The sequence below is a fragment of the Notolepis coatsorum genome (genome assembly GCF_963971535.1).
Source record: "Notolepis coatsorum genome assembly, chromosome: 4".
Lineage (NCBI taxonomy): Eukaryota > Metazoa > Chordata > Actinopteri > Aulopiformes > Paralepididae > Notolepis > Notolepis coatsorum.
The window spans coordinates 42,004,748-42,029,067 of record NC_140168.1 but is presented as its reverse complement, the minus strand read 5'-3'; the positions used below and the strand labels follow the sequence as shown (position 1 = coordinate 42,029,067).

Sequence of the window (24,320 nt, the reverse complement as noted above, 5' to 3'; positions counted from 1 at the left end):
AATTGTTATTTGGGTGGATGATTTGATCATCGCAGCAGACAACACTAGAAACCTAGAACAGGTGAAAAGTTTGCTCTCCACCAGATTCAAAATTAAAGACCTAGGCAGGTTAAAAAAATTTCTAGGCATGGACTTCGAACAGTCTGCCAGTTGTGTAAAAATATCCCAGAAGAGATATGTGGAAAAGATCCTGAAACGTTTTGACATGCAAGAATGTAGAACAAGGGAAACACCATGTGATAAAAAACTATACTACCAAGAGGATGCTCAGAAATTGACAGATGTAAAAATGTACAGAGAAGCTGTAGGTAGCCTCATTTATTTGACAACATGTACTCGCCCTGCCCTATGTTTTGTAGTGAGTAAATTGTCACATCATTTTGCTGACCCCACAGAGGAGCACTGGATTACAGTAAAACATGTTTTTCGTTATCGCAAAGGTACAGCAGATAAGCAGCTTTGTTTCAGAAAGAGCAGCGAGGGCTTAGGGCTTAAAGCCTACAGTGATGCAGACTGGGCGGCAGACACCACAGACAGAAGAAGTACCACAGGGTATTGTGTGAGTTTGAACACAAACAGCTCACTGGTTTCGTGGAAAACAAAGAAGCAGCCCACAGTGGCACTATCAACTTGTGAAGCCGAATACATGGCTCTAGCTATGACAATACAGGAATGTATTTATCTAGAACAACTGCTCGAAGGAATGGATACCTATGTATATAAGAAAACTGTTGTTTATGAAGACAACCAGGGAACCATTGCGATTGCTAGAAACCCTGTGTGCCGACAGAGGTGTAAACATGTGGATATAAAATATCATTTCATCAGATCTGTCATCAGGGAAGAAAGGATGACACTGATTTATTGTCCGACAGACGACATGGTTGCAGACGCTATGACGGAGCCTGTTTCCAAACTGAAATTGAGAAGATTTGCAGAGGTCCCGTGACGAAGGCTGGGAGGTTGCGACCCCCTCTGCGTGCCCCCCTGTCTCCGGAGGTCTCGTAGTGGTGACCGGAGTGCCGGATGTCCCGCGATGATGTCGGGGAGTCCGCAACCCTCTCTGCGCCGCCCCCTATCTCCCTGTCTCCGGCTGTCCCTGAGCAACGACCGGAGTGTTAAATGTCCCTTGACTAAGACGGGGAGGATGTGACCCTCTTTGCGCCGCCCCTGTGCCTCAAATAGATTCGCTATCAGCTCTATCTTTAATCTTTCAAAATGTTCAGTTGCTATCGCTATTAGCTCTATCTTTAATTTTTCAAAATGTACAGTTGCTATTGCATGCACTCATCTGTGTTCCACTACACACATGAGTGCATGCTTACCAACTGTCCGTCTGCAACACTACTATCACCAACATCTAAGAAGGGAGATCCCCCCTTGAATGGCCCTTCTAAGGTTTCTCTCCTCCACACTGCCTGTGGAGCTTTTTTCCCTATTGTTAGGTTTTAGTGAGTTTTTCCTTACCTTCGCGTGGGGTATGTCTGGGAGTGCTTGCATTCTTTCATTTATTTGTATTCATCTAAAAATGTTTGGACCTTATGGTGTTCTTGTTCTGTTCTTGACTTATTGTTATGTTTTCTTCTTGACTTGTTTAAAGAAGATCTGTACGGCCCATGGGGACATTAACGTGTGTTGTCGGGCCCTATAAATAAATTTGATTTGATTTGATTTAGGTCATGTTTGGTGTGTAAATATTGACTGTTATGTAGTATTGACTGTGTTAAAGTTATGTGATGTATACGATTGCATGTAACTGTATACCTGTTACCACAAGAGGGCGCTATAGGCGGAGCTATTAATGCTGGCGCCAGGTAAGAGGTATAAAAGGAGATGTTAACTCCCCCTCTGTCTCTTCCTCCGTCGCTCTCACAAGAGAAGGACTCTTTCCCATCTACCTCTCACTGAGAGAAGGTCTCATGTACTGCTAGTATGCAATGTGATAATAAACCACGCCGGTTAATGGCTAAGTGAGAAGACCTTGTCGTCATGACCAACTTATTGTCGCCCCATAAGTGACTCTGTCAACATGTTCCACAAGGAAGCATACTACTGTAGGACCAGATGATTTCCATTTTTTTTCTTTTTTTTTTTTTTATCTTTTTTAATCCCCCCAAATTAATTTTTTTTGCTGTCAGGCCACTGAACTTAGAAGCAGGCCAGGACGCGGGAATACTTTCGACAACAAATGTTTGTTTCCGCGTTCTAGTTTTGCGCTCTGATTGGCCAGGTCATGTGACATGTGCGCCAATCGTGGGACGGCAAGTTCGGCGCCTATGTCCGGGTCTAACAGCCTGCAAACTACCTAACGCCTAGTTTATCACTGGTTAAGCTTAGGCGACTCTTTCGCAGTTGGTTAAGGTTAGAGTTTGGAATCAGGGCAGGCGTTCTATCGCCATGCTCTAAGACAAACTCTAACCTTAACCAACTTCGAAAGAGCGCCTAAGCTTAACCAGTGTAGAAACTTGCGGTCCCACGATTGGGCGTACATGTCACATGACCTGGCCAATCAGAGACGCGGAAACAAACATTTGTTGTCTAAAGTATTCAGGCGGCCAGGACAGTGTTTCTAGTTGCAGCAGTGCAATAGTTCGAATAACCTAGGTGGGGAACAACCAGGAGATCACTGCAACTGAACTATCTCTCTCTCTTTCTCTCTTGCTCTCACACACACACACAAAAGGAGCCGCATGTGATTGGTGGAGGCGGGACCCTTACAAAAAACTGTTGTTGCTAATCATTGACACATGCTAGCCTGTAATAATCCCCCCCAGAAAAATCGACTTTGCATTTGATATATTGCAAATATATGCCATCACACACACTGGCATTTAAAGGGTTAAAATTATAAAATTAATATGTGGTGTTATGATCAGGGCTGACGTTGAATAAAAGATTGTATTATTTTCAATCTGACATTACAAAAAAACTGAAAATCCATCAAAATCAGTGTTGTTGCTAATCATACATATGCTAGCCTGTTTTTTAACAATAATTTGTGATGCCATCACAAACACTGGCATTTAAAGGGTACAAACAAAAAAATGCCTGCACCAGAATGCAGGAAATTAAGTCTTTGTAACAAGAAATGTCCTGGTGGGGGACCCCCAGACCCAGTGGCGGCTGGTGAATTCTTCTCCAGGAGGGGCGCTATACCAAACATTTTGCAAACATGTACAAGGCACGCATTGGCGAATATTATCACCATTGCCATCAATCAATATATGATCACAGTCAGTCAAATGCAACCACGTTTCCAATAGCCCAACACAAACACGCACAGCTCTCTCTCTCTCTCTCTCTCTCTCTCTCTCTCTCTCTCTCTCTCTCTCTCTCTCTCTCTCTCTCTCTCTCTCTCTCTCTCTCAGATCCATCCAATAATAATCACATATGTATATCTTGTCATTTTAAACAAGTTACCATTCATTGTGATTATGCCCCCCTGCGGCGAAATTAGAGAGAGAGAGAGAGAGAGAGAGAGAGAGAGAGAGAGAGAGAGAGAGAGAGAGAGAGAACCCGACTCACTTGTTTAGTTGAAGCGGCGCCTCGGTCCAGCAGGGCTTGATAAAGTATATATGTCCACTTCCCAGACTGCATCCAGCTAGCCATATAGCTTGTTGTTGTTGTTGTTGTTGTTGTTGTTGTTGTTGTTGTTGTTGGTGTTGTTGGTGTTGTTGTTGTTGTTGTTGTTGTTGTTGTTGTTGTTGTTGTTGTTGTTGTTCTTACCGAACCAGCTAACTACTAGCAGACAACCAGACAACTACTAGCAGAGCGTATTTCCTAGTAGCCCCTCTAGGCAGGGCCGGATTAACGATTAGTGATGAGGGACCTCAAAAAAAAAAAAAAAATTATTTAAATTTTTTTTGGAGGCCCCTCGTCACTAGAGGCCTTTTGGAGGCCCCTCGTCACAAGAGGCCCCAAATTAGTATTATTATTTTTTTTCTTATTTTGGAGATCGATGTCATACTGTGACACTGAAATGAAAACATATTTCATCAACTAAAATATTTAGTCAACAAAAATATTTCATCAACTAAAATATACAGTATGCAAGTGGCTAATCTTGAGTATTTTTTCTCCTCTTCATAAGAGTTTGAGGTTTTCCGTTTGAGGTAAAAACAGCAATAAAAAGTCAAAACTTGCATCTCCACATCCCAGCCTCGACGCCTGAATACTTTTACCAACGGATTTCCAGTTCCGCGTTCGCGTTCTGCGCTCTGATTGGCCACTGACGTTTCTGGTAGCCCCAATCGTGTGACGCCTCTTTCTTTCACCGGTTAAGCTTAGGCACTCTTTCGAAGTTGGTTAAGGTTAGAGTTTGTCTTAGAGCAGGGCGATAGAACACCAGCCCTGATTCCATACTCTAACCTTAATCAACTTCGAAAGAGTCGCCTAAGAAATGTCAGTCAATATTTCTATTGTATTTTTTTTCTTTTATACATACATACATACATACATACATACATACATACATACATACATACATACATACATACATACATACATACATACATACATACATACATACATACATACATACATACATACATACATACATACATACATACATACATACATACATACATACATACATACATACATACATACATACATACATACATACATACAGCCCCACCCCCACCTAATAGACAGTCCCCTCCCCACCGTATGTATATACTCTCTGTCAGGATCTATGGGTAACAGTACTGTATATTTGCATATCATATATGTCACAAATGTAACAGTACTATATACCTGTATGTCATGTATGTCCCTATGCCATAAATGTCATGATGTCATATATGTTATGCATGTCATACATGTCACTATGAATTGAAAATGGGGGACCCTGATGTAAACAAGACAACCGTCTTTCTCTGGTCTGCATCCCCTTAACAATTGTGTGTATTGAGCCGTACTGTATTATTTGTACCCATTCTGCAATCTGTTAAATACAATTTTAATTAATTCATTCATTCACAGACAGTAACACAGGACAAAAACACATTTCAACCCCCTCCCTTCCCTAATTATAATTTAAATTGACATTCACGTAAAAGTAAGCTTACTATTCTAATATTATATTCTTGTCTCCAAAGTGTGTGCATGTTTTTTTTCTTCCTGAGGATGGCGCCATCCCCCCATCTAAACATGATGTGTTTCTTTTCTCTTCTTGATTGATTGATTGAAAACTTTATTAACAGATTGTAGAATGGGTACAGTACAGTACAGTACAGCTCAATAATTACATTACAGTGTAATATTATATGTACAGTACTGTACATTGGAGGTGGTTCGGTGGGTGGGAGGGGTGGGTGGGTGGGGAACACTGTACAACTGTACAAGCAAAACTGTACATTGGAATATTGACAAAACCATACTTGGTCATTTACTGTACATTGGAGGGGGTTGTGTTAGGACATTTACAGGGGCCAGTTTCGAATTGCAGTCTCCCGTAGGTGTTCTTTGAGAGTGTTTTTGAAAGTGGGTAGTGATTCACATTCCTTTACAGCTTTGGGTAGGGCGTTCCACATTGATGTGGCATAATTGCGAAACGTGTTTAGTCCCTTGTTTGAGCCGAATCTGGGTTTAACATGATTTGTGGAGCTCCCTCTGGTGTTGTGATCGTGGTATTCACTGACCTTTGGGAAGTATTTTGACATGTACATGGGTACCTTGGTCGTGTAGTGTATCTTGTAGACCAGGCCCATTGCAAGTTGCTGTACTCTGTTGTCTACTCTAAGCCATCCTAGGTTGTCAAAGTGGGCAGGGGTGATCAAAGTCCTTTTAGCTTGGCCCTCAGAGCCCACCACTTCTAAATATTCTATATATTTTTTAAAGTGACATATAAAAACGCCACTGTGCGTGCGTGCACGTGTATGTGTGTGTGGGGGGGCCTCCACAAGAATCTGGCCCAGGGGCCTCTGAAGTCTTAATCTGGCCTTGCCTCTAGGCGATGTCACGTGCCACTCTCAGCCAATAGAGTGACTACTTCGGGCACTAGACCAAGCGCCCTCGGATATCGTATTTGATTGTGTTATGTTGTAGGTACGTATTTATTTACACGTACGTATGTATTTGCCCTGTGAGTTGCGCACACACCGTGGAGCTGAGATCGAGCGCCCATGAAAAGGGGTTGGAGGGGGCTAGGCCGCTAGGGCCCGGGGGGCGTGAATACTTTCCCAAGGCAGCTTTCTTCTTCTTCTTCTTTTAACCAGGTGGGGGCGGCGGTCTAGCACCCTCTATGGACCAGCCGCCACTGCCCAGACCCCCTGCTTAAAAAGTGGCCTGACTGGGGCTATATTTTGCACTATATTTCCTGGCCTGAATGATTTCCCCAGTCCGGCCCTGGTTAAAAGCCTCCAATGCTTATTAGTGTGTGTGCGTTTGAACGTGTGCATGTTTTAACCATACATTTCCATTTATTAAAAAAAATAATAATAATAATGTATTATAATTTTTTTATTATTTAATTTTTTTTACCTCCTATAATAGTGGGGGTCGCGGCTCTCTGACACCGTTATTTTTGGGTTGCGGCCTGAAAAGTTTGGGAACCCCTGATTTAGCTGACACTTTTATCCAAAGCGTCAAGCGACTTACAAGTTCTGTACGACAAGTCATCAGGAAGGGCACAACTCTATCAGCTGAGTAACAATGTTCATCAAAGTGTTGAGTGCTACAGTGTAGGTTAGATTATTAGGACAAGTGCATGACAGTAAGGTTAGTTAGGGTTAGATAACTTTTTTTTTTCTTCAGATAATGGTTGAAGAAGTGCGTCTTTAGTCGACAGCAAAAGATTGGACGGGTTTCGGCTGTCCTAACTGGGGTGGGTAGTTCATTCCACCATTGTGGGGCAAGGACTGAGAAAAGGCAGGTTCTCCTTGATGACCCTCCCGGAGCTCGGATAGGAGTGGGTCTGAGACGGCCAGAAGATGCAGAGCGTAGGGGTCTTGAGGGTGTGTAGTTAGAGACCATTGACCGGAGGTAGGCAGGAGCGGTTCCCCTTGCCGCACGGTATGCCAGGTCGAGGGCCTTGAAGCGGATTCGTGCAGCAATGGGGAGCCAGTGCAGGTCCCTAAGAAGTGGGGTGACATGGGCCGACTTCTGTAAGTTTGAGATCAGGCGGGCCGCTGCACTCTGAATGAGTTGAAGAGGCTTGGTGGCAGTGGCCGGGAGGCCAGCAAGCAGTGCGTTGCAGTAGTCGAGGCGGGAGATGACTGTTGATTGGACGAGGAGTTGTGTGGCTTCTTTTGTCAGGGAGGGGCGGATCCTTCTGATGTTGCTCAGGTGGAATCTGCAGGTTCTGGTTGTCGCTGCGATGTGAGCGGAGAAGTTCAACTGGTTGTCAAGGACAACAACAAGGTTTTTGGCGGTCGGGGATGCGGTCACAGCTGCATTCTCGACTGTGATGGAAAGGTCGGTCAGGAGGGAGGATTTGGCCTGCAGGTGGAGCAATTCTGTTTTGCTTAGGTTCAGTTTGAGGTGGTTGGTCGTCATCCAGGCAGGGATGTCGGACAGACAGGCCGAGATCCGCTCAGAGAAGTGGATATCTGAGGGAGGGAAGGAGGGGAAGAGTTGAGTATCATCGGCATAACAATGATACGAGAAGGCATGAGACGTGATAATGTTACCCAGTGATTTAGTGTAGAGGGAGAAGAGAAGGGGTCCTAGGACCGAGCCCTGGGGGACACCCGTCCGCAGGGGGCGGGTGGCCGACAGGGTCCCTCTCCATGACACTTGGTAGGAGTGGTCATTGAGGTATGATGTCAGCCATGTCAGCGCAGAGCCAGTCACTCCCATTCCTGCAAGGTTCTGATGGTTGACTGTGTCGAAGGCTGCAGATAGATCTAGGTGAATCAGGACAGAGGAGAGGCCTTTCGCTTTTGCTAAGTGAAGTGCCTCTGTGACCGCAATGAGGGCCGTTTCTGTGGAGTGGCCAGTCCGGAAGCCTGACTGATTAGGGTCTAGGAGGTAATTCTGTAAGAGATAAGCAGTAAGTTGGTTGGATACAGCACGTTCAAGTGTTTTAGAAAGGAAGGAGAGAAGAGAGACAGAACGATAGTTGCCTATGACTCTGAAGACTCTGGCAGGAGCACTCATTCAATGGTACTACGACTATGCTTGCACCTCATGGTACCAAAGCACCTCAAAGGCGCTAAAAACAAAATTACAAACATCACAAAACAAACTGGTGAGACTACTGCTTGACCTCACTCCTAGAACCCACCTCACCCCTGCCCACTTTGACAACCTAGGATGGCTTAGAGTAGACAACAGAGTACAGCAACTTGCAATGGGCCTGGTCTACAAGATACACTACACCACTAAGGTACCCATGTACAATGTACATGTCAAAATACTTCCCAAAGGTCAGTGAATACCACGACCACAACACCAGAGGGAGCTCCACAAATCATGTTAAACCCAGATTCGGCTCAAACAAGGGAGTAAACGCGTTTCGCAATTATGCCACATCAATGTGGAACGCCCTGCCCACAGCCGTAAAGGAATGTGAATCACTACCCACCTTCAAAACCACTCTCAAAGAACACCTACGGGAGACTGCAATTCGAAACTGGCCCCTGTAAATGTCCAAACCCAACCCCCTCCAATGTACCCCCCACCCCACCCATCCAACCACCTCCAATGTACAGTTTCCCCACCCCACCTACACAACCCCCACCCCACCTACCCAACCTCCAATGTACAGTTTCTTCCCCCTCAAATGTATATACTCTCAAATGTATATAATGTATATACTCTCTTCTTAGACTATTTTTGCACTAGATCTGATATGTCATAAATGTCTAGATGTAACAGTACTGTCTGTCTGTCATGTATGTCAATTATGTTATGATGAATTGAAAATTGGGGACCCTGATGTAAACGAGACGAAAGTCTTTCTCTGGTCTGCATCCCCTTAACAATTGTGTATATTGAGCTGTACTGTATTGTACCCATTCTGCAATCTGTTAATACAATTTTCAATCAATTCAATCAATCAATCAATCAATCAATCAATCAATCAATCAATCAATCAATCAATCAATCAATCAATCAATCAATCAATCAATCAATCAATCAATCAATCAGGTAGTCCACAATTTAAAACCCAAACTCTGACTGCCCAACCAGGAGTCTGAAAATCATGTTATGATTTCTAAAAACGCAATTCAGTAACACTAGCTGGTTATGATGTACAATTAACACTGATTTCAATGGTGAAATCCTTTATACACAATAATATTGCAATATCATGCTGCTTTACGATTTATAACAAACAGCTCATCCCTCACAATCACTATGTATTGTAATAAGTGGCATGGTGGTGTAGTGATTAACACTGTCGCCTCACAGCAAGAAGGTCCTGGGTTCGATTCCAGTTTGGGGACCAGGTTACCCAGGTGGGGTATCTCCCTGTATCACTGTGTGGAGTTTGCATGTTCTCCCTGTGCTCACAAGGGTTTCCCCTCCAGAAAAAGAGATAAACCCAATGGAAAAATTGCAGATTGCTAACCCTGTCGGAGGAGCACTTGAATTGGTCCTCGAGTGCTGCCCCACACCGCAACCCTGGAAGACTGACGGGAAGGGTCAAGCGCAGAGAATACATTTCATCAGTGACCCCCCCCCAAAAAAAGTGTGTGTTCCTATGTGTTGCCCATAGCATTTGTGTGTTGCTGCATTACTATGTAATGTGTGCTACGCGAATAAGGACTTTAAGTCCAGTTTAATCTTAATGAATTGTCAGATCCTGGCCATAATAATCCATACATTGGTATTTTATTTGTATACAAAGCCATCCTGGGGCAGCTACCAACTTACATAAGCACTTAGCTCATTCAACCAAGAGGTGGACATTACAATCTGAGAACCCAAAATATATCTCATATTATGTTCTCATTATTAGAACTGAATTTGGGAAATGCATTCAGCTCTGCTGCTCCGTTCTCCTGGAACATATTACAAAAGGATTTGAAGCTACAGTCCCTAATTGGACTTTAAATAATTGGACGCCTTCTTGCTATGGAGGGCTCATGTTTTTAATATTTTCTCTTTTCATTGAAATGTGAAGACATTTTCAAATTTTTTAAATAAAGGATTAAATAAATTGAAGTCTCGAGCGTGGCTGCAAATCATGTACAGTTGTAATATTCACACCGAGTCCTGGACTGATTTTCAGCACTCGTGACGCGACTTGGACTTGAGCACTGATGACTCTGACTTGGACTCGAGCATTGACTGCATTTGGACTCGGAAAGGTGCAGACGAGGACTCTGACTTGTTAATTGATAAATACAGTTATTTTTTGTAATAGGCCCATATCATTTGGCATAAGTTATTGATGGCTAGTGCATTTGTTTGGCTATTGTGTCACAAAGTAAATAAACTCCCATTGAAATGGTGACCGCTGTGTCATTTATGTTTAATGTAGACCTTTTTTTATTTGTATGTCAGCTCTTTAACTGCCAGAGTGGAGGTGACTCAACCTTGATGACTTGGACTCGGACTAGGGTAATGGGGACTCGACTAGGACTTGACTCAGGCTCTTCTTTGGTGACTCAGACTTGGACTCGACTATTGATTGATTGATTGATTGAAAACTTTATTAACAGATTGCAGAATGGGTACAATACAGTACAGCTCAATACACACAATTGTTAAGGGGATGCAGACCAGAGAAAGACTTTCGTCTTGTTTACATCAGGGTCCCCCATTTTCAATTCATCAGGACATATATGACATACATGACATACAGATAGTCAGTACTGCTACATCTATACATTTATGACATACCAGATTTGCAAATACAGTACTGTTTGTGATACAGAAGGAGTCAAGAAAAGGGAGTATATACATTTGACGTAGAAACTGTACATTGGAGGAGGTTGGGTGGGTGGGGTTGGGTACGTTGGGATATTGACAACCATACTGGGTAATTTACATTGGAGGTGGGGGGGGGGGGCACACTGTATAAACAAGCAAAACTGTACATTGAGGGGGGGGGGAGACACTGTACAAACAAACAAAATTGTACATTGGACTATTGACAAAACCATACTAGGTAAATGACTGTACATTGGAGGGGGTTGGGTTAGGATATTTACAGGGGCCAGTGTTGAATTGCAGTCTCCCGTAGGTGTCCCTTGAGAGAGGTTTTGAAAGTGGGTAGTGATCCACATTCCTTTACAGCTTTGGGTAGGGCGTTCCACATTGATGTGGCATAATTGCTAAACATGTTTAGTCCCTTATTTGAGCCGAATCTGGGTTTAACATGATTTGTGGAGCTCCCTCTGGTGTTGTGATCGTGGTATTCACTGACCTTTGGGAAGTATTTTGACATGTACATGGGTACCTTGGTCGTGTAGTGTATCTTGTAGACCAGGCCCATTGCAAGTTGCTGTACTCTGTCGTCTACTCTAAGCCATCCTAGGTTGTCAAAGTGGGCAGGGGTGAGGTGGGTTCTAGGAGTAAGGTCAAGCAGTAGTCTGACCAGTTTGTTTTGAGATGTTTGTAATTTTGTTTTTAGCGCCTTTGAGGTGCTTTGGTACCATGAGGTGCAAGCATAGTCGTAGTACCCCTGAATGAGTGCTCCTGCCAGAGTCTTCAGGGTATTCTTGTTTACCAGAGAGGAGATCCGGTACAAGAATCGAGTTCGTTGGTTGACTTTTTTTTATTACATTGGATGCCATTTTGTCACAGGAGAGATTAGCCTCTAGGATGGAACCCAGGTAGGTAATTTCATCTTTCCTTGTTACAATATTGTCACCCACTCTAACTGAGAAGCCGTCGGTCTTGCTGAGTTTGTTATTTGAACCGAAGAGAATGGACTCTGTTTTGCCCATGTGTAATGATAGTTTGTTATCAGCGAGCCATATGCAGATTCTGCCTAGTTCCGAGCTGAGGGTTTTTTCAACCTGTAACTTGTTCTTGTCAGAGACCAGCTGGCCTGAGTCGTCCGCAAACAGGAACAAGTTGCAGTCACAAGCTGACGACATGTCATTTGCATAAATTAGGAACAGTAGCGGTCCTAGTATGCTTCCTTGTGGAACACCACAGCTCACTGTGAGGGGGGGGGGGATAGGGTACCGTTTACCTCCACCATCTGTTCCCTCCCCTCAAGGTAGGATTGCATCCAGCTCACTGATAGACTATCAAAACCAATTGCTTTTAGCTTGTCAATCAGAATGGAGTGATTGACCGTGTCAAAGGCCTTTTGTAGGTCCAGCATGACCATGCCGCAGTATTTGCCTGCGTCCACTTCTTGTTTGATGTGGTCATTCAAATAGAGAAGGCATGTGTCAGTGGAGTGGGACGTTCTGAAGCCAGATTGGAATTCGTAGATTAGATTTTTTTTCCGCTAGGTACTTTTCGACCTGTTCGTAGACTACAACACTGCGCTACTGATTGCATACTGTCCCTGGACAGGCTCTGCCTTTCACGGATATAACCAGGTTACACTTGTTGCTGGTAAATGGTCCACTCCAGCTGTTGGTAATTCAGCAGCTTGGTTATAAAGACTTCCTTTAAACTTCTATCTTTATTTGACGGGGTAACAGTAGGCCTACGGGTTGCTATAAACTAGCCAGTCTATATAGAATAGAATAGAATAGAATAGAATAGATCTTTATTGTCATTGTTACAGTTGTTACAACGAAATAAAAAATGCAACCCTAGGTGCTAGTAAAATAAGAATAAAAACAGTCCTAAACACAGTGTTAAATATAAAAACAGGGTGGGGCGTAAATAACATTAATAAAACAGGGGGGTATAAAATATAATTGCACTATCTCTTAATGTTGTGTGTGCGTGTGCGTGGTGGGGGGGGGGGGTGCAAGGAGACTGTTGTTTTAAAATTTAGCTGAGTTTAGTGCACATATGGCCCTGGGGTAAAAACTAAACTTCAGTCTGTTAGTCCGGGTGGGCATGACGCTGAAACGCCTGCCCGAGCGCAGCCGCACGAGGTGCTTGTTGCCCGGGTGGTGTGGGTCCTTCAGTATTTTTACTGCTTTTTTGAGGCAGCGGGAGTTGTATAGTCCCTCCAGTGAGGGGAGGGGGCAGCCGATGTTGTTGTTGTTCCCTGGAACAACATGTTGTTCCCTGGATCAAATGTACAGTCTATCTCTAAACATACTTCTCTGAGTTTCACTTGAATGACAACATGGAGGGTGTCGATAGAAACGATAGTGATGGACTTTAGTCCAGTGCAGGTATCGGTGATTTCTCCATTAGTCTACATTAGGATTCAGGCTATAGGACAGTTCAGTAGCCAAAGTACAATAATTGCTTCAGTACAAGTCTGTGTAACATTAGTCGGCTTGTACAATTTGCATCCATACACTGCACATGCAATGTGTATGTTCCTTGCCTGTACATGTATGTAGACATAAATGATTCAAGTTTGTGTGTGTGGGTGGACTTGTTTTCCTACCGTCGTAGGGACCAAATATTCCCACAAGTGATGACAACAAGATTATTTTGTTGTTGTTGTGGGGACATTGGCTGGACCTCTAATGGAGCTAGTTTAGGACCATTATGGTTATGGATAGACTTGGTTAAAGAGCACATATTATGGCCTTTTCCCAGTTTAATATTAAAATCTTTGTGGTCTATTTACAAACATTTGCATGTTTTCATGGTCAAAGAGCGCCTAGTTGCAACTGTACAGGCTGTGTAATTCAGCAGTCAGGTTCATCAGCCTAAAACAGGCCGTTTTGGCTCCTGTTTCTTTAAATTAAAATGAGTTATTTCTTCCCTGTGTGGTTTACATCCGGTTCACTAAATTAGATCAAACTGTAAAACTAAGCATAGAAAGGCAAAGTCCCTCCCCTTCTGCTGGACCACCATGTGACCCCATTTCAGAAAAAAAATATGAATGGTGGTCAATGGCGAGAGATAAATCTTTTTCTGATCTTGTTTGAATTGTGCCATGAATTACACATATCATGTATGTCAATTTAAAATGGCTATTGTCAGCTAGATAACGTTATGTTATAGCTTAAAAAGCTATTGTCAACATTAGCCAACATTAGCTAACTTGCTTGTCAATCAACTTTCTCGACTTGCAAAATTATCTTTTAAATTGACAAATGTTATGTGTGTAATTCATGGTTAGCAGAAGGGGAGCGACTTCGTCTCTCTTGCAGATCAGATCCAGAAATTGTACATCTTATTTCCTGAATAAGAAACATATTTTAGTAAACTGTTTAGGTGGAAAAAGAGAAAGAAAAGAGTTTATGAGCGAGCCGCCATCTTGACCATTTATTTTTAACTATTATTATTTTTATAAACTGACATACGTAAGTCAGGAGTCGGACCAGAGTGTATAGTTTTTTTTTGTACAAGAGCAATAATAAATAAATAATAAAATAGCAAGAAAGGCTGGACTAAACAAGGCATTTCAAGTAGTTCACGGAATAGAGAAACTTTCGGAGACAGAAACTTCCTTTGACGTGGAATTTGGATTTTGTAACTCTGCAGATGTGCTACATTCACCTCCAGCTATAACACATGCCAACATTTTGGGAAATTATAGCTTACCATCTTCTCCAGAGAGAGACAAGAAGATAGATACCAGTTTCCTCTCTGTGCGTTCAGTAGAAAGCTATCTGGCTGCATGTTAGCCTAGCTTAGCACAATGAATGGAAGCGGACATGGCCGGTTAGCCTTCGGGAGAGGTGTTAGTTGGACAATGCCTAGGCTAACCGGCCATGTCCGCTTCCATTAATTGTGCTAAGCTAACGTGCAGCCAGATAGCTTTCTACTGAAAGCACAGAGAGAAAACTGATTTATCTTCTTGTCTCTCTCTGGAGAAGACGATAAGCTAATTTCCCCAAATGTTGGCATGTTCTTTTAAGGTATGGGAAAAATATAAAAAGCATAATAAGACCTCTTTAAGTTTAGGATAGGTATTAGGGTTAGGCATGTACAGTTAAAGGTAGAATCTGTAATGCTGCCCTGTCTAACGGCGACCTCAAGGCAAAAGAACCCGACTTAGTACTGCACTTTGTTCAGGCTACATATTTTGTTTAATAACCTTTAGTAACCTATTACACTGAATTACTCCACGCCTGAGGCGTGTGGCCAGCAGTAGCAATCCCTCACCTATCCCCACTCAACTCCAACCCACAGATCAGACAAAACTAATGTAAACAAAGTGCAATTTTAAGCAGAGCTTTTTTGCCTTGAGGTCACTGTTTTCCAGCATTACAGATTCTAGCTTTAAGGTTATATGATAAGGAGTAAGGGAATGAATGTAAGTCTATGGAATGTCCCCCACAATGCATGAAAACATGGTTGTTTTTGTGTGTGTATGTGGCTACTAGGACCCGAAGCACAAACGCATGGGCTGATCCCAGTAGGTATCAGCTTTGTGCCACCTTATTATTAAAATCTGATTGTTACAGGCAGAGGCCATCTCACTAGGCATATGTTCCAAGCCCCTTGTGACTTCTGTGCAGAGCTCAGGGGGGACCCTGATGTAAACAATTAAGACAAACGTCTTTCTCTGGTCTGCATCCCCTTAACAATTGTGTGTATTGAGCCGTACTGTATTGTACCCATTCGGCAATCTGTTAAATAAAGTTTTCATTCATTCATTCATTCAGCTGATGTGAAAATATTTCAGGTCGTTTCAGGTTGATTTCAGGAATTCTTCTTGCCTGGATCCAGACCCTGCATCACCCTACATCACTATTGACTAGTCCTGCCTACTTAAAAATTATTCTGATTATCAGGCAAGAATTCTGAAGAATTCTCCAGTTCCAGGTTTTCAGACACCAGTTTACCAACATGGATGACAATACCAGAAAAAATAATTACCAGAAGAAACAATAACCAGTCGCAAATAATGTGACACCAACAGAGTTGACTAATATCTAACACAAAGTTTATTCTTGCACGTTGTATTGCAGTCATTTTACAGATTTACCATAGCACATTATAACTTTTAAAACCCGTGTGTTGTCTTCTAACAAGCCAATCTGTATCCTCCTCAGGAATATAATTTTCTCCCCTCATTCCCATGCAGTTCCCTATGCTGACCACCAGGAGACGCTGGGGAGGAGGGGGGGGGGGGGGGGCACTACTTCTTGCTGCCGACAAAGAAGTCGTTGCACATCACAGTGAGGCAGGCGACCAGGGTGACGTACTCCTTGAAGTCCACAGAGTTGTCTTTGTTTGAGTCTAAGTCCTTGAAGATTTTGTCTACTGCTGACTTGTCGCTGGCTTTCTGCAAGAGGAAGTACAGATCCACATGGCATGTGAGTTAACAGAATCACATTCGATGTTTAGTGTATTTTGATGTGCAGAGAATACAGGCACATTGCACACATGTGCACGTCCAACATTAGATTTAGTGTAGTTTAGCTTCAATGCCAGATCGTGTGACGTCATCGTTGGTGCCAACATACAGTGAGAGTGGAGCTCTGATGGGCCTCAGTCGATGACGAAACAGGAGGGAGCTATAATAAGGACTTTATTATAAGGGAAGTCATAGAGGTTGCAAAGAATCACCTCACAACTCCTCTATAAACACACGCACTACAGTGTAGTAATGGATCACTCACCCCCAGCATCTCTCCCAGTTCGCTCTGAAGGAGGTCACTCAGCTCAGCTTTGCTCAGAGTGAACTTGTCCCCCTCCTTCCCGGAGTACTTGTGGAAGGAGGAGAGGAGGAGAGACATGGCCTGCTGGATCCCAGATGCTGACATGATGCTGGCTGCTTTGAGGGGACAGACAGAGAGAGGAAAAAAGGGTGTTACAGTGAGTAAGTTAAGAGATTGTAACTGCTGTTCCCTGAGAAACCCTGTGGCAAACTGGGTTTGAAATGGATCAAATGCTACAGGAGGGTGGCCTGCTCCAATCTCGCAAACAGCTCGTCGTAACTCCAGGTCATGAGAGATGGAGTGGAAGAGAGCTGGAGGCAGGAGGCATCATTCCTCTTCACAAAAGCAGAGCACCGACACAACACCGGTAGTGTGATAATAAACCAAGGCAAGCTGACAGAGAAAACGATTACTTGTGGATATGGTCTTGAGCAGCAGTCATGTCACTCACTCTCACCTGTGAGTGGTACAGCCAGTCTCGTACAGGTGGCCATTGATGGTGTAGTTGTTCAGTGTGGTGGTAACCTTACGGTTGGAAGCCACCTTCAAATCAAAACCTTCTACCATCATAGAAATGGGCGTGGCTAGGCCCATTTTTCTTTCCCTGAGCAAGTTAGAGCGATTGATTCATCCAAAAAGATAGAGTATGCCATGGTAACCAGGAGAGTGCATAGTCAGATAAATTGGGGGGAAGCGCTCCACGGATTATGCAACAGTTTCACCTCATCTACGGCGCCACGGCAGAGAGCAGCTGTTGACATCATTGCGTTTGTGTTTGCCAGTGTTTTTCCTCTGAGTTTTCCATGGAGCAGGATATAAATAAACCCTGGGTTTCCACCAGGGCCCAACCGGTCTCAGTTCCCTTATTCCCTGTTAGTCATCCCCGACACACAAGCCAATGACACAAGCGCGGTCATGGAAACGACTCTCTCTTGGCAATTCACTGTGATCTAGGTTGTGGAGGCAGGTACCTTACCAGTAATGGAACCATCGTACACCTTAAGGGGATATATTATACCTTTTCAACAATTTTATATGATGTCCTTGAATCTGTGGAGCATGTTTGTTAAGTTTTCTGCAAAGAAACTAGTCTACCCTTGTATTTAACATACCGCTTTTGGTGGGGGTAGCAAATTCTAAATGAATAATTTTCTTCCCTGCCTGGATACCCCACACCCAAGAGTAAAATGTTTTACAAACTGGGCAGTACATGCTTGTGTCCCTCTTGTGACATCACATACTTTACTTGACTTGATCATTCTGAGCAGCATGTTTAGGCTTGTTTAATCAAATCCCTGGCTAAACAATACTTATGAAATTTCCCCCAGCACCTAAATACCATTTTCAGACTGTCTGTGCAAAGACTAGGCAAAACAGTGCCTCTGCCCACAAGAGTCTCTGTGTTGTGGTTACTGCCAAGGGTGTGGCAGAAGGAGGAGACTTGCGTGCCAAGGGCTTCCTGAGCAGATGAGAGAGTTGGGGCAATGGAAGAAAAATATCCTAAAAAGGACAGCATCTGTGGCATAATTTACTCTGTTTAAACTTTAAGAACGAGTGATGAATTCTAGACAAACAAAACACAGATTGATTGCGGAACGTTGCAGATTGCAGTTAGCCAAACTCTGAGTCATATATGACTTCTAAAGACAGAGCAAGTAAGGCAACAGTATAGGAACAAATCTTAAATGCTTAAATGCAAGCACAGAAACACACACACACACACACACACACACACACACACACACACACACACACACACACACACACACACACACACACACACACACACACACACACACACACACACACACACACACACACACACACACACAGTTTTGTGCAGAAACAAAAAACACACAGTTTTGATGCTATTCATGAAAGTACTTTTGTAAATTAACAACAGCAACAAATATACAAATTCAAATTGTTTAGAATATCTACCCACCAAGAGTTGTTGGAATGAAGGAGTGAGAGAAGAAGTCCAGTTAGTGATGAAGGAAAAGGATATAGTGGGTGTTTTATACAGCAACGCATTCTTTATCCCTCCCTCAGTATCTTCCCCCTCCTCCCCTCAGTCTTTCCCCATTTACTCTGCTTCCACCAATCACAGCCACGAACTCTTCCCTTACCAACCTGTTATATGATATCTATCTATGGGTATATTGACACAGCATCATATCAGCTGAATATCAGTGGAAATTTACTACGTCTGACACACAAGCCAAGCCCATCATCGCAGACCCATTTAGGAAGCGACTCTCAACACATAGCACCGTTGCAGAATAGATTGAAAACAAAACTCTCGCAGGATGACACAGAAGTTGATCCGATGTCTAAAAGGGGCCTTTACACTAAAACTAAACTGAAAACGCGTTGACTTCAAGATACGTAGCCACTATTTTATATATTGGTTGCTGGTTATCTTGCTTTATGGACGTTTGGCCACACCTGTACTTGAGATTAGTAATATTAACATTGAAGAAAATTAGATGCATAGATATTTTAATTTGGTAGTGTGCCATTTTCATACAAAATGGTGGCTGGCTTATCTCGCGATGCAGCTGGATTCGTGAGATCATCACGGGAATGTTCACGAGGTTCCGTATAAGGGACCATCTGGTGCATCAGAAGGTCAGTGGTTAGCACCTCTGTGGCGCTGTTTGTTAGAGTCACGCAATATAATTTAAACCAATTAACTGGCCTTTGAAATATCATATAACAGCTTGCGGGCAACAGTTGGCTTCAGTCACAAGTTAGATTGTTGGATTAAATGAAGAGGCTTCATGGTCTGATATACAGTCGAATAGAAAGTACCCTATAAGCTAAGTTTCCCAAACTTCCCCAAAGGACCCCAGGGTGTACCACAAAGTGACCCATGTTTCTTGTCAAAGACAGTGTCAGCGACCCAATAATAGTTCTGGCTTCAATGAATGTACTCTTACAGTAAAATAATGAGTTAGTAGATGGAAGAACAGTATATCTCTGAACAAGCTGTTTACTGATGAGAGAAAGTGGTAAGAACAGCCAACATACCTGAAACTGTGACACCCACTTAGATCAGCATGTATAGGCTCAAAGCAATTATGCACAATAATTGGAACGAGCTCACATAGATGTGTGCACACACACACGCACACACAAACAGACACACGCACAGAGCCTGCTCCAACTACCGGTAATCACAAAATTGGTAGGAAAAACATACTTAACAAAAGAACCAGACTGACAAAAGGAGAAAGAAGCACACAGATTAATTCACAGTTTTTAATTAATGGTGCAAACAGAATAATGTGTCGACACTACTGTGTCTTCGTTAGAGTCGAAGTAGACAAAGACATGAGGCTTAACCAGACAGACTCGGGATGAAACTGCACCTAAGCAGGCTACAGTCTTAACCACAGCCCGACGAGTACAGCATGGAACCACTTATCCCAACCACAGAGCTAAAGGCCTCGCCTTTGTTACACAGAGTGAGCAATAAAGGAGCACTATAGGCAAACGGACAACCTTTAAATGAATACACTTGAACAGCCTCAGTAGGTTTGGTGTATAGTAATTAGTAAGATAAGAACTAAATTGCAACATTGTCGGCACAACTACCTGGCAGATAGGGCAGGGAACTAATAACAGCAACGTTTTGAAGGAAAATGGGTATGATATACCAGAGGGCAGTCAAAGACTATGATATAGCAGAGGGCGGTCAAAAACTATTATATACCAGAGGGCGGTCAAAAACTATTATCAGATGGCAGTCAAAGACTATTATATACCAGAGGGCGGTCAAAAACTATTATATACCAGAGGGCGGTCAAAAACTATTATATACCAGAGGGCGGTCAAAAACTATTATATACCAGAGGGCGGTCAAAAACTATTATCAGATGGCAGTCAAAGACTATTATATACCAGAGGGAGGTCAAAAACTATTATATATCAGAGGGCGGTCAAAAACTATTATCAGATGGCAGTCAAAGACTATTATATACCAGAGGGAGGTGAAAGACTATTATATACCAGAGGGCGGTCAAAGACTATTATATACCAGAGGCGGTCAAAAACTATTATATACCAGAGGGCGTTCAAAGACTATTATACACCAGAGGGCAGTCAAAGACTATTATATACCTGAGGGAGGTCAAAGGTCACGTACGTAGACACAGTGTTCAGTATATACATATGTACAATGTTCAATGCAGTATGATAACTGAGTTACCATACAATATACAATATACTATGCAGTATACTAATATACAACATAGTGCAAAGCAGAAATGGGATGAGGTACAATTTAGGTACAATTTACAGTAAGGTGTACTGAGGTATGGGTTGTAGTGCAAATCCTTTACCAATAAATATAAAGTGTGTTTAGGTGTTCTAAAGTGTGGAGAGTGGGTGCTGCAGTGTGTTGTTTGTTTAAAGTGAGTGTGTGCGTGTGGATGTGTGTGTTGTGAGTGCATTTGATGGTTGTTGCATAGTGTTATTGTTCGTTGAGCAACCTGATGGCCTGGGGATAGAAGCTGAGTCTTTCTGTGCTTGCCATGAGACTCCGGTATCGCTTGCCTGACCGCAGCAGTTCAAAGAGGCAGTTGTTTGGGTGGCTGGAGTCCTTGATGATTCTCTTAGCCTTACCCCTGCACCGCTTGTTGTAAATGTTCTGGAGAGTGGGAAGCCCCCCTCCAATTGTGCGTTCGGCTGAACGTGCCACTCTCTGTAGTCTGCTACGGTCTTGTGCAGTGCTATTCCCAAACCAGGAGGTGATATTGCCAGTCAGGATGCTCTCTATTGTACATGCGTAGAAGTTCTTAAGGATCTTCTGACTGACTTGGAACTTCCTTAGGCGCCTGAGGAAGTAGAGGCGTTGTCGTGCCTTCTTCACAACACTGTCAATGTGTGTGGTCCTCGGCTATGTGGACTCCGAGGTACTTGAAACTGTTCACTCTCTCAGAGGGCGGTCAAAGACTATTATATACCAGAGGGAGGTCAAAGACTATTATATACCAGAGGCGGTCAAAAACTATTATATACCAGAGGCGGTCAAAAACTATTATATACCAGAGGGAGTTCAAAGACTATTATATACCAGAGGGAGTTCAAAGACTATTATATACCAGAGGGCGTTCAAATACTATTATATACCAGAGGGCGGTCAAAGACTATTATATACCAGAGGGAGGTCAAAGACTATTATATACCAGAGGGAGGTCAAAAACTATTATATACCAGAGGGAGGTCAAAAACTATTATATACCAGAGGGCTTAAAAAACTATTATATACCAGAGGGCGGTCGAATACTATGATATACCAGAGGGAGGTCAAAGACTATTATATACCAGAGGGAGGTCAAGGACTATTATATACCAGAGGGCGGTCAAAGACTATTATATACCAGAGGGCGGTCAAAGACTATTATATACCAGAGGGAGGTCAAGGACTATGATATACCAGAGGGAGGTCAAAGACTATTATATACCAGAGGGTGTTCAAAAACTATTATATACCAGAGGGCGGTCAAAAACTATTATATACCAGAGGGAGTTCAAAGACTATTATATACCAGAGGGCGTTCAAAGACTATTATATACCAGAGGGCGGTCAAAGACTATTATATACCAGAGGGAGGTCAAAGACTATTATATACCAGAGGGAGGTCAAAAACTATTATATACCAGAGGGAGGTCAAAAACTATTATATACCAGAGGGCTTAAAAAACTATTATATACCAGAGGGCGGTCGAATACTATGATATACCAGAGGGAGGTCAAAGACTATTATATACCAGAGGGAGGTCAAGGACTATTATATACCAGAGGGCGGTCAAAGACTATTATATACCAGAGGGCGGTCAAAGACTATTATATACCAGAGGGAGGTCAAGGACTATGATATACCAGAGGGAGGTCAAAGACTATTATATACCAGAGGGCGTTCAAAAACTATTATATACCAGAGGGCGGTCAAAAACTATTATATACCAGAGGGAGGTCAAAGACTATTATATACCAGAGGGCGGTCAACGACTATTATATACCAGAGGGAGGTCAAAGACTATTATATACCAGAGGGCGGTCAAAGACTATTATATACCAGAGGGAGGTCAAAGACTATTATATACCAGAGGGCGGTCAAAGACTATTATATACCAGAGGGCGTTCAAAGACTATTATATACCAGAGGGCAGTCAAAAACTATTATATACCAGAGGGAGGTCAAAGACTATTATATACCAGAGGGCGGTCAAAAACTATTATATACCAGAGGGAGGTCAAAAACTATTATATACCAGAGGGCGGTCAAAGACTATTATATACCAGAGGGCGGTCAAAAACTATTATATACCAGATGGCGGTCAAAAACTATTATATACCAGAGGGAGGTCAAAGATTATTATATACCAGAGGGCGGTCAAAAACTATTATATACCAGAGGGAGGTCAAAGACTATTATATACCAGAGGGCGGTCAAATACTATTATATACCAGAGGGAGGTCAAAGACTATTATATACCAGAGGGCGGTCAAAGACTATTATATACCAGAGGGCGGTCAAAAACAATTATATACCAGAGGGCGGTCAAATACTATTATATATCAGAGGGAGGTCAAAAACTATTATATACCAGAGGGCGGTCAAAGACTATTATATACCAGAGGGCGGTCAAATACTATTATATACCAGAGGGAGGTCAAAAACTATTATATACCAGAGGGCGGTCAAAGACTATTATATACCAACCAGAGGGCGGTCAAAAACTATTATATACCAGAGGGCGGTTAAAGACTATTATATACCAGAGGGCGGTCAACAACTATTATATACCAGAGGGCGGTCAAATACTATTATATACCAGAGGGCGGTCAAATACTATTATATACCAGAGGGAAGTCAAAGACTATTATATACCAGAGGGCGGTTGTTCTGAAGGTCCAGATTAACACTGAAAGTCTGCGTTTATTATTTTGTATAACTTATATATTGTTTATATATATAAGATATATATCTTTACGTCATCTGTTTGTCTAACAGTATTCATCATTCGCTCATTGTATATGTCCCATTCTTAACGCCGTAGGCGCCAGTGCGCACGCCCCTCTAGACATGTTTCAGAACATGTTCAGACATGCCCGGACAAGTGAGAGAGCGTATTGATCTGTATGGGTGAATAGGCTCAGAACACAGGAAAACTAGCAGAGTGAGAGAGAAGTAACTTTGGAGCAGTTGTAAACAGCACGGCCAGGCAACGTATCGTTATAGAGAGCCGTACGGCTAATTAGATACAACTATAATATTGTCGAGCCATTATTGGCACAGTATAGTGACTTGTGTAAGCGAAGTAACGTGGAGAGACTTATAGTTGAACCCAGCGATGTTCTGGACATAACTACTCATTGGAGACCTCCTGCGGGTTAGTTTTAAGTACAAACGGAGCTAACTAGATATCATCCATGCCAACGGGCTTTTGGACTACTAGCTATTAATCCTGCCATCGGGCGCTAGGAATACAAGGACCGGTCCGTACGAGACCCTCCTCCCCAGCGACGACCGGATTATCCCAAGTGTGTCTGCAGCCCTCTGGAAGTAGGAACTCCAGAGGACCACCGTCTCCATCCATCATCTTGCTTTTCCCTGTTCTGCGTGCTTCGTCTCAATCCACTCCATTCAGAGCTCCACCGGTCGGGTACCCGTAGCATAGGAACTATCGTTACCTCTGACTTTG

General features: G+C 42.9%; 1 protein-coding gene across 2 annotated transcripts; it reads right to left on the bottom strand.

The window, feature by feature from the left end:
- Positions 1–15,869: 15,869 nt before the first annotated feature.
- LOC311227206 (ictacalcin-like) lies at positions 15,870–18,664 on the bottom strand. Of its 2 annotated transcripts, none has more exons than XM_084312771.1 (3): positions 18,550–18,664; positions 16,566–16,717; positions 15,870–16,228 (listed from the first exon to the last, which is right to left on the bottom strand). In XM_084312771.1, the coding sequence occupies exons 2-3, from the start codon at positions 16,707–16,709 to the stop codon at positions 16,082–16,084; spliced, it is 291 nt and encodes a 96-aa protein (XP_084168897.1). In that variant the 5' UTR covers positions 16,710–16,717; positions 18,550–18,664; the 3' UTR covers positions 15,870–16,081. The 2 variants fall into 2 exon arrangements, with proteins under 2 accessions (XP_084168897.1, XP_084168898.1); XM_084312772.1 differs by having other exon boundaries at positions 16,566–16,720; positions 18,550–18,589.
- Positions 18,665–24,320: the final 5,656 nt, after the last annotated feature.

What these genes read in the sequence shown, in the direction of transcription:
- LOC311227206 (XM_084312771.1), bottom strand. Translation starts at nt 16,709, where the DNA reads ATGTCAGCATCTGGGATCCAGCAGGCCATGTCTCTCCTCCTCTCCTCC. An exon ending in AACTGGGAGAGATGCTGGGG is followed by an intron (nt 16,229 to 16,565) that starts GTGAGTGATCCA and finishes TTCCTCTTGCAG; the next exon opens with AAAGCCAGCGACAAGTCAGC.